The 10,690-nt window shown below is 53.3% G+C and overlaps 1 protein-coding gene across 3 annotated transcripts; it reads right to left on the bottom strand.

The window, feature by feature from the left end:
- Positions 1 to 442: 442 nt before the first annotated feature.
- Positions 443 to 10,034, bottom strand: SLC25A44 (solute carrier family 25 member 44). 3 transcript variants are annotated; one of them, XM_051773091.1, is made up of 5 exons: positions 9,896 to 10,034; positions 6,094 to 6,202; positions 5,041 to 5,768; positions 2,977 to 3,104; positions 443 to 2,660 (listed from the first exon to the last, which is right to left on the bottom strand). In XM_051773091.1, exons 3-5 carry the CDS (start codon positions 5,660 to 5,662, stop codon positions 2,469 to 2,471), a joined length of 942 nt encoding a protein of 313 aa, XP_051629051.1. In that variant the 5' UTR covers positions 5,663 to 5,768; positions 6,094 to 6,202; positions 9,896 to 10,034; the 3' UTR covers positions 443 to 2,468. The 3 variants fall into 3 exon arrangements, with proteins under 3 accessions (XP_051629051.1, XP_051629052.1, XP_051629053.1); XM_051773092.1 differs by lacking the exon at positions 9,896 to 10,034 and adding an exon at positions 9,270 to 9,369; XM_051773093.1 differs by having other exon boundaries at positions 2,453 to 2,660; positions 2,977 to 3,054.
- Positions 10,035 to 10,690: the final 656 nt, after the last annotated feature.

Raw genomic sequence — 10,690 nt, forward strand, 5'->3', positions numbered from 1 at the left:
ATTTAAAACGATCAAGCCTGAAGAATTCAGCGGGAGAAGTAGCCAAGTTCAGCCCAGAGAGAGAGAGAGAGAGAGAGAGAGAGAGAGAGAGAGAGAGAGAGAGAGAGAGAGAGAGAGAGAGAGAGAGAGAGAGAGAGAGAGAGAGAGAGTGTGAGAGTGTGAGAGTGAGAGTGAGTGAGTGAGTGACATTTCCCTTTGCAAGAGCCAACCAGAACCAACCCTGTGTCATCGGGGGGGTCTGAGCTGATGTTTCAGGTGCTCCATGTACTCTGGCCTCTCTTTCCATTGTGCAGCCACTGTCACTGCTTTCTCAGGCAGGTCAGGTTCCTCCTAGTCCTACTCCAAAGGCAGAAGGTAAAACCCGAGTAAGCACAGCTGTGACACAACAGAAAGCAGCAGAGTCTCCCCTGGCACAAGCATTCACGCACTTTTAAACTCAGACTTGGGTCTCAGAAGTTTATTAGTTGTCAAGATCTTTGCTGATTATGGGAGAAACATTAAGCTCACGAGTGTCTCCCCACGCTGGTGCCACCACCCCTCCACGCTACACACCAGGACTGGCCCCGCTGCCCTTGGCAGGGTCCGACTGTCATTGTTCCTGTTAATATCGGTGTTAGTCCCGCTGTGGTGTGAGAGCAGGGACACCGTCCCCTTGGGTCCCTCCCTGTGAGCTGGGGTGCTGCTGTTCTGTTTTTCAGAGCAGAATCTCCTATTACAGCAAAAGCTGACTAGTGTCAACTTTTAACCACCAAACAGGCAACTGGACAGGTGCAGAAGGTGCTGCTGCAATAGCTTTGCCTGCAGTCCTGGCACCTGCTGCCTTACCGAGCACTGCAGGAAACAAAGGTGGGATGAAGAGGCCTTTGATGACTCACCCAAAGCCCCATCACAGCACTGCACCTTAGAACTCTGTCCTTCAGCAGAGAAGTGTCTCCCACCACAGCACTCGTTCCACCTCCGGCAGACACGGTGGCAAGTCTAGTCCCTGCCAGGCGGAACCATGATGTTAGGATGAAGGGCAGAGCCACGCCCAATGAGTCCCAGGGGAAGAGACAGCCCAGAGGAGCCCAGCAGCAGCCACAGGTCAGCAAGATCAACACCTTGACCGGAATTCCTGGTCACGGCAGCAAGAGGAATGGAGGCAGTGCATGTCTGTGACCAGAGGTGGATCCCACACCTCCTGGACATGGTGAACTGGGACGAGTGCCATGTGTGGGCTGGCAGCATGAGAGGCAAATCCCAACCACCCAGAGCAGTACAGTGCAGTCAAACAATCCCTTCCCTCCCCCTCCCCGAAGAGCAGCCTCTGGTTTTATCCCCCAAAAGCTTTTACCTGGTAAAATATACAGACCATAGCTCAGGATTCTGATCCAGCAAGTGTGCAAAGCATTGTCCTTGCCCGTCCCGAACAGGATGAGCAGGATTTAAACTCTCAAAGTATTAGCGAACTATCACTTCTTATTCAATATGAACATACCAGTCAGGTTTGAACTGGATCAAAAGCCAGCACAAGGTTTTCCTTCCCCACCTTGCATCCAGTTGTAGCTCAAACCACATTCAGTTCTCATCCAGCTGCTGGTAGCACCACAATCGGACACTTCCAAACTGCATTTCTTTGTGCTTAAACTAACTAAAGGTGGGAAGTGGCCACAGCCACCCTGAACATGCAAGACTGACACATCGAACAAGGCCACAGACAACCACTCAGTTCCCCAGAAATCAGAATAAGCTTCCCTAAAATAAAAAAAATTAAATATCAACAGATTAAAAACACAGGTTAGGTGTCAAAACCGCCATCAGCTAATTCCAAACAGTCAGCTGAGCTCCTGACTCGTCTTTGGCCTGCCTGCTGTTTGGAGGATGTGAGACAGGGAACATTTTCCAAGAACATACAAAACAAGTATGTACAGATCTATTCAAAATGCAGGAAATCAGGTCTGAAGTGGTTCCGGGTTACTCTTGTCTCACACCTTCTTGAAATAAATGTGGGTAATTGGAGAAGTCATTTGTCTATTCTCTGCTTCCACCTTTCCACAGCATAACTGCCACCAGAGCCATCCCACTTGAGGACCCTGCTGCAGGCTGTCGGACTCCCCTCCTCAGAAGTTTGGCAAAGATTAAAATAATTTAAAGAGAATAAACTGGCTTTTTGCTTCAGCCAGTAAGTCTTTAATTAAAAAAAAAGGAATTAATAACCTGCCAGGATGTGTTCACACACACCTGGAATGGACTGTCCCAGGCAAACAGCATTGCCAAAGGTCGCGGTTTGATGGTTTTAAGCAAAACCAGCAGCAGAGACTTGTATGACACTCAAACCTAAAGAGGTGAAGTGCAGTTGCTCCTGCATCTGCCTTGTGCTGCGACACCAGCCAGAGACAAAGGCACAGCAGCTGCGTCTCCTCCTGGGCTCTCCCCTGTGACAGTCCGAGCTCAGAGGGTTCACAAAGGTTCTCTCCCATCAGCTGCCTCTACCAGTGCCTCGAGTCCACCAGCTCCGGGCGGAGGCTCAGCTTCTTCAGCGTCTCGTACCCCACTACGATGACGATGGTGGAAGGAGTGGCTGAGATGATGCGGGCGGAGAGGCCTTTAGTCAGCCCCCAGGGACCTTCCTCTGCAATGAGCTGTTTGAAGGTGAGGATGATGGAGCTCTTGCCTTCCACCTGCAATGCCAGAACAGACATTCACAGAGCTGCCAGACTGCACGCTGGGGCTCTGCTGCAACTGAAGACTCTGGAGACTACAGATCTGCCACTCCAACAACCTTTCCAAAGGGAAAGCCCATAGAGCAGGCCAGGCCAGCCCTGCCAGCCCCACTCCCTGGGATGCTCCTGCTATCACTGAGAGCTAATTAAGTGGGTGATACCCAGGATGAAAGGCCCAGGGAGAGCAGAGGAGCAGCTCACCTGAAACCACAGAGATCAGAGAGCCAAGGCCGAGCCCCACCCCACAGACATGTCAGGCAGGCTGAGCTCTTACCTGGACCCGAGCCCTGACCACGTCCATGGGGTTGGTGAGTGTGGAAGCTGTTGCAGCTGCAAGCGGCCCCGATATTGCCTGCAGGAGGAGGTGGGGACAGTCTTTAGGAGTCAAGCTTGAAAGCTGCTCTGGGAACAGGAGAGAGAGGAAAGTTTCAGACTTTCAGCGGCTGCTTATCAGTTCTTTAACTCCACTCCCTAATTCCAACTGGTTTGCAGTGGGCAGAATCCTGATTTTCAGCCTGACATCTCCTCCCATGGAATCTCCAAGCGGTGCTTGCTTCCTACAACAATCAGAAAGCCAGCACAGTGCAGGGAGCAGGACTCATCACCTAGGTACACTCCCAGTGCTCCGTCCCACAGTGTCCCATCAGCTCCCACACTGGCTCTCAGGCCTATGGGGCAAACCAGTCAGAATGAGCTTCCATGTTCCCAAAACAGGGTATGGAAACACCTATCCCCTTTAGAATGTGGGGGAAGCCTTTAGACAAGGTTCTATTGGAAGGTGTCTGCAAAGATTCACACAGGAAGCTGTCACCACCAAGCACACTGTCCAGGAGACATCCCTAGTATTCCACTGTGAAACCCTAAGGAGAAAAGCACCATGTAGTGCTCATTCCAGATATCCTCACTCTGCTCCTGCTGCCGGGCCAATGGGATTTGAATCTCTCACACTTGTATTGCTGAAGTTGTACAGAAGACAGTCCAAAAGCCCCGTTATTTTTTGATAATGTGGAGGCTTGTGCCTGTCTGACAGGAGGGAAGGAAGCGGCTCTTTGGCCTGGAACGACAACTGGAATTGGGGCCAGCAGTGCACTTTGAGCCCAAGGAGGGTTCAGGGACCCCTGGTGCTGCTCCATCCAGGGACACAGGATTGGGAAACGTAGCCAAAGCAGAGGCTCATTGACAGCTGGGGCTTTCGTTTCCCAACATCTTGATGTCCACTGAGAAGACCAGGGAAGAGCAAACACCTGCCAGCAGAGAGCTCCAGCCTCTCCATATCAACTGCCCTCCTTTGAGGTCTTTTGGCATGATAATCTTACAATTAATATAGTGGATTTTGGTCTTATAAATTGTTGATGTGGAGAGCGAAGGGAGTGCTCCCCACAAAGTTCAGACCGGACCAACATCCCAAGCTGCCACTGCCTTTTAAATGCAGCAGGGATGCGGAACCAAAGCTTCCTGTAGCTACCATAACTCTGTAAAGCAAATGTGATGTTCAAGACACCTGGATTTTGAAGAACAGGTGATCTCCAAGATAAACTTTAAGCCCAGTACAGCAGAACCTAAGCTACTCATTACCATCACTTTTGGGCAGAAATTAGGTAAATACAAGCCTAAAAACCACAGCAGCAAAGCTGCACTGCAGAAATCTAAAGGATCATCACAGGGGGAAATAACCCTTCGCTGGCCAATACCTTTAGTCTTTGGGAACACCCTAAGGCTAACCATTGCTGAGCCACAGAAAGAGAACATTCTACTAAGTGTAGTTTTTCATCACAAGACTTGGTGCCGGTTTTAAAGCTACACAAACTGAAGCAAGACCTGACAGACACAAACCCACAGAAGACTTCGCCTTTGTCTCTGCCTGTTGTTTGCCTTTGCCATGAGACTTGGGGCTCTCAAAGGCCTTTTGCCACTTATGAGTTCCCTGATTCCCTGTGGACTGAAAGATGGATTATACTTACACAGTGGCTCCAAAACTCTGCCCAACAACAAATGAGGGCCTTCCTCATTTGCAGGAAGCATTATTTGGGATTGGGGGTAGAGAAAGTTAAAGCAGACACATCAAGCCCCTCTTGCCTAGAGCTATCCAGCTTCAAGTCATCTGGCACTCACACCCCTCATCTTTATCTCTGCATTGAAACACTGCGGCTCTGTTAAACTTCCACCCAACACCTGGAGAATTTCTTCACACCAGATATAGCTCTCTCTGTTTCATGACAGGTTCTGCTCCCACCCCAAGAGAGAGAAAGCAAATTATGCTGGATTCAGTGTCAGAGTTGATCTGAGGGGCTTTTGGGTTGCCTGGGATAAGATACATTACAAGCCTCCTTTCACTTACCAGCATAGAAGTGGTAGAAGGGCCACCAGACTGCACTGTTGGGAATATAAGTGAGCAGCGAGGCCACGTAGCCTCTGTAGAAGCCTCTAAAACCATCGGCCTTGAAAATCTGTACAATGATGTTCTTGGTTTGACCAAAGACCAGAAGCCGTTTACCATCGTGGCTCTGCACCTTGAACCTGCCCATGCTTTCCCCTTTCCTCTGCATCATGAGGTGCTGGGAGACAACATCGATGGGCACTGTGATGCTCTGGGCCACCAGGGAGGCTGAGCCGCCGGCCACCAGCGACTTCACGGCGTTGTTGTTGTTGTAGCGCGATACGTACTTCCGAGTGAGCTCGTATGTTGTCACATAGCACTGCCCCGAGATCAGCGTGAAGGTGTTCACCAAAAAGCCACGGTAGAGCCCGGCCGTCCCTTCTGTCCGCAGGATTTTCACAAAGGCATCGAAAGTCCCGTTGTAGAGGCTCTTGCCCTTCTGAACCTGCAGCCGCGTCCGGATGAGTGTGAAGGGGTAAACGCTCACCCGGATCATCATAGTCATGCAAATCCCAAACACGTAGAATTTCCTCTTGTCCAGGTGCTCCCACTCAATGATGGGGATGTTGCGTTTGTCCTCCATGGCTCCTCGGGGTGTGGGAGGAGAGGTCCAGATCTCCCTCAAAGGTAAAGAGCAGATCCAGGCCTAGCCCTCCAGCCTTGACTGACGAGATGGGAAGTGCCAGCACCTGAAATGAGACACACCTTGGGTAGAGGACGAAGCCCCCATTTGCTACAGCTGCCCACATCACCTCAGACTGTGCTGACTGTCCTCAAGCACACAACGAGCCCTCACACAGCACTGTGCCAGCAGAGCAGAGGGACTGTAACCTCGGGAGGCAGGACCCTACCACGTGGCTGGTGGTGACACCTTCTCATGTAGCTCCAGCAGCAGCTCGCACACGTAGCAGCTCCCACCACAGCCCACACTGCTCCGTGGCAAAGTAAAGCTCCCAGGCTTTGGGAAGCAGGTTGAGAGCCAGGGGATGAGCACCACTCCAGCAGCACACTCACCTGTCAACGGACACACAGGATCACGGATTGCCAACCAAAGCAGCTTCTCCCCAGTCATTCCGGGTCTGTGATGCTCCCAGCTGTCAGGACGTCATTTCAGTTCCAGGCTCTGTACAAAGAAGGAAGTGACAAGTTTCAGTTTGTGTTCCCAGATTCCCTGCACAAATCAGACACGTTTCTTTGGGCATTTCCATTCTGATCTTCCTAAAGCTGGAGGATGATGCAAGCCAGGGAAGGGGGATGAGAAAGTTGTGAAAAGAGGAACAACAGCAGGAAAACAAGGCCAATGCAAGGAGCCATGTAGAGTCTCCATGTTGATGACCAATACCCTGAAAAGAAAGGGTTAAATCACAGCCTAGGCTCTCTCTGTTGAGCTGCTTGTCAGCTACAGAGCAAAGTTCATCCTCCCTTCCAACACTGCTCCTGGTCTGATACCCCCCCCCGACTGCCCCCCTTCCACTCTGGCCATGCTCAGAGTGCTAGAGGCAGGGGGAGGAGGAGGGAGGTGCTGGCTCAGCCTCCTCCAGCAGACCCTTCCCCTCAGGAAGCCCCTAATTCTCTGGGAACCCCCACACAGGGCCAGGCAGCAAGAGAAGGGCAGCTCAGAGAGTCACGCAACACGACAGTGATCGTCTCGCTGCCTGCAAGGGCTTTCTTTCCACATCAAAAAAGGCACCTTGGGGTGTTAGGGAGTAACAGATCACTAAACTTTGCAGAAGGGCTTGACTACAGCTGGATCACAGCTTACATTCCAGGTGCTGGCAAATGGGGTTTTGCCTGTGTGCCCAGGTACGAGCTGAGCTGTCAGAAAGCAGAGCTGCAGTAAGGAGTGGGAACTGGAATGAGGGGCCCACAACCTGACACCTAAAAGCAGACTGACCAAGTGAGAACTCAAAGGGAGGGGCAGTGACCACCACATAGTGCCTAAAGGGGCTCCAAGAGAAGTGGAAAGGGACTTTGGACAAGCTCTTGGGTGACAGGACAAGGAGGAATGGCTTTCCACTGCCATAGGGCAGGGTTAGATGGGATATGGGGAAGAAATTCTTCCCTGTGAGGGTGGTGAGGCCCTAGCACAGGTTACCCAGAGAAGCTGTGGCTGCCTCATCCCTGGGAGTGTCCAAGGCCATGTTGGATGGGGCTTGAAGCAACCTGGTCTAGTGGAAGGTGTCCTCTGGGACAAGATGAGGTGTAAGGTTCCTTTGAACTCAAACCAGTCTGTGATTCTGTGAGAAATGTCTCCCCACTGCAGTCTCTGTGGAGAGCTCACAGGGTCCAGAGCCACTCGGTTAAAAAGGCAGTAACAAAACAACTGGAAATTATTTACCTCTGTCACAGAGAAGAAACTACAGTTATGAAATTACAGCAGGGCAGGGGTGGATGTACCATTAACTGACCATTTCTTTGCCTGTCTGCCAAGAAAATATTTGCTGAACAGCAGCAAACAGCATTACAGGCTGCCACAGACAGGGCAGTTAAAAATACCTAAGGGCACCGGGTCCAACACTTTTACCAATGCAAAGAGAACTACTCTTCATCCTTACGAGCAATTGCCTTGGCAGATAAGGCACAACAAACACCATGGCCTGGCTAAAACAAAGTCAGGATTGCTTTAATTACAATTACAGCATTACTGGGTTCACTAAGAGTGCCATGATTAATTCACAAAGCTTTCTGCCCAGGAATTATCTGCAAACAGAAACTATGAAAACAGGACTTGGTTCTTGTTAAGTAAGTTAAGTTAGTCTCACTAACTCAATATTTTATTAAAGAAAAAATAAAGTCTGGTCAATGTGATTTCCTGGTGAAGCCTGAGGGTTTAGTCCATACTCCAAATTCCTCTGCCACCCAAGGACAGAAACAAGCTCCCCACGGGAAAGTGAAGGACTGCCTGCAAAAAACATTCTCATTGCTGCAATAAGGAAAACAAAATAATAATAATGAAGTATCCTTGATTTTTATGTAGTTTCATGTACTCTGGTGCTTTGGGTTTAGAATTTCAGCCATAACCCCTTTAGGAAATAGCTGCATTTTCTCTGGACTCATTACAAATAACTCCTCTCACCAGGGATCTGAATTAGAAAGACAAAGTCCTGTCCTAGGGCCCATGGGCACTAAAAGCCCCTCCTGTGTGGAAGAGGGAAGGCATGCTGGCATCCCCAGGGATGACCAGCACAGCCACAATTCTTGTTCTGCCAACACGAAAGTTTCTCTCAGAGTATTTAATTCTTACAGAAATTTAGACCGGGGCCTTGCTCAGGGCAGGGATCCAGGGATCTTGTCACATCCATTCAACAACTCCTGGATGATCTTTCAAGTAAATTCTCCCAAGAACTCACCTGCTCTCCAAACCAAAGCACCAGTGCACCAGGTTCCCTCCCAGCTCCCACAGCCAATTCTGCACTTCACCTCTGGAACAGTCCAGACTACCCCTCACTGGTCCCTTCTCACCCTGCACAGAACAGCATTTCTTGAACTTCTGTCTGGAAATCCAAACAGGGGATACCCAGCAGGCTGTCCCCTGCCCTCTGGTTAGTCTGGGCACAGCCTCAGCCTCCTGAACACAGAACTCAATTTAGCACAATGCTCCAGTTAAGGTCCTTTTAAATGTTGCCCTGTCAGTCCAGTCCCCAAAACCGCTCTGGCTGCAGCTGAAGCTAAAGATGATTCCCTGGCAAACAGAAACAGGGCCTTTGTGTCCCCTGGCCAGGGCTGTGTCCTGCCCAGCATGTTAATGCCTCAGCACCCCCTGGGAACCATCCGGAGCGAGCCCCAGCTGCTCACCAGGGTTGCCTGTGGAGATGCTCCCAAGCGGGAAAGCACGAGATCCACAATCCCACTGCGAGGCTCCAATCCGGAGCCCTTTCCCTGTGCCATGACACCAGCCCCAGCTGGCAGCTCCCCTGGCAAAGTCCTTAAGTGTTCACTTCTTAAATTCACCCCGGGGTGGGAGCAGTGACAAAGACGAGGAGGGGGCGGTGTTCTGAATACAAACCCGGGGGGAGCTCTGGATACAAACCCGGGGGGAGAAACTGTGGATATAAACCCCGGGGGGAGAAACTGTGGATATAAACCCCGGGGGGGGGGGGAACTGTGGATATAAACCCCGGGGGAACTGTGGATATAAACCCCGGGGGAACTGTGGATATAAACCCCGGGGGGGAATTCTGGATATAAACCTGGGGGGAAGAAAGGATCCGGCCCCAGCCTCGCCGAGAACCCGCAGCCTCCCGGAGCAGCTGTCGCTCAGTAATCGCTGCGGCACAGACACTTCCTTCTCCAGCACCCCCAGCCCTGCACTCAGGAGTCCCCCCCCACGCTCCTACCCCCCGGGCGAAGGCCCCAGCGCTGGTCCTTCGTCTACAAAAGCTCGGCCGTGCGAACAGGAGCAGAGCTGGGCCTGGGGACCCGCTCAAGGTCACTGCGCGGGCCACACTCGTTCCCAGCCCCGTGTCCCGGGAGTGTCCCCGCCTGGCCCTGGGGCGGCTTCGCTTCCGCAGCCCCGGGGGGGGTCCAGCCACTGCCCCGGGGGGTTCCAGCCCCTGTCCCGGGGCTCCTCCAAAGCCGAGGGGGTCCCGCAGTACCCGGTCCCCTCCCACACCACCCGCGCCCCCCCGGTCTCCCTCTGCCGCCCCGTTCCCCACCTGCAGCTCCGCCGTCCCTCCCCACAGCTCCCCCACACCCCCTCGGGGCCTCGCTCAGCCGCCGCCGCCGCCACCACCCACGCCGGCCCCGCACCGGGCAGAGCCACCACAGTCAGACGGGTCTCCCCGGCTCCGCAGGCCCGGCCCCACCGCCCCCTCACCTTCGGCAGCGGGCGGGACCCCCCGCTCGACCGCCAGCACGGCCCGCTCCGGCCTCGTCGCCCCATGGCCGCCCTCCGGCCGGAAGTCACCGGTGGCGTCAGCGCCCGGGCGCCGCCACCATCTTGGGCAAGGGCTGAGGCCGCGCCGGAAGTGCCATGTCCCACGCCCGCAGTAAAGATGGCGGCACCGCCCCAGGAGGTGGGAGGGGTGCGCAGGGAGGGGACGCGCGCGCCTTAAAGGGACCGCGCCCAATTCACTGCTCTTAAAGGACCAGCGCCTGTCAGCCTGCTGCGCGTGGGGCTTGTGCTTCCTGGGGGGAATTCTGGAAGGGCCGGAGGCACGGCGGCAACAGGGGACAACAGCAGGGATGCACGCAAAGGGAGGGAGTGGTGGGCGGGTGTAAGAGAGCCCTCCCTCCCCGTCCTCATGTCGTCGCCCCTCATTTCACCCCTTATTTCACGTGCCCACCTCGCACACCTGCACACGCATACCACATGCTCTGCACACGCATGTGCACATGTGTGCATGTGTGTCACGCCCTGCACGTGCCAGAGCTGCACGTGAACACGTGTCCCCCTCACGCACCCACGTGTTGCCCTCAAACACACCTTGCACATCCCCCCGCGTTGCCCGAAAGACCTGGGCTGGCGCTGCCCCCGGCGCTCCTCCCTCCCCAGACCCACCAGTGCCATGCGTTGAGTTTTCCTTTTTTAATAAAAAAAGCAAAGGGCAGGAAAATTTACAGCTGGTTTGGCTTAGAAAGGGCGGATCAAAGGCGTTGGAAATGGGGGGGC

The sequence above is a fragment of the Manacus candei genome, unplaced genomic scaffold (genome assembly GCF_025592945.1).
Source record: "Manacus candei isolate 608988 ecotype Guabito, Panama unplaced genomic scaffold, ASM2559294v1 h1tg000166l, whole genome shotgun sequence".
Lineage (NCBI taxonomy): Eukaryota > Metazoa > Chordata > Aves > Passeriformes > Pipridae > Manacus > Manacus candei.

Coding starts and splice junctions, on each gene's coding strand:
- SLC25A44 (XM_051773091.1), bottom strand. CDS start 5,662: ATGGAGGACAAACGCAACATCCCCATCATTGAGTGGGAGCACCTGGAC. Junction 3,105..5,040: donor CTTCTACCACTTCTATGCTG/GTAAGTGAAAGG, acceptor TCCTGTTCCCAG/AGCAGCTTTCAAGCTTGACT. Junction 2,661..2,976: donor TGGTCAGGGCTCGGGTCCAG/GTAAGAGCTCAG, acceptor CTGGCATTGCAG/GTGGAAGGCAAGAGCTCCAT.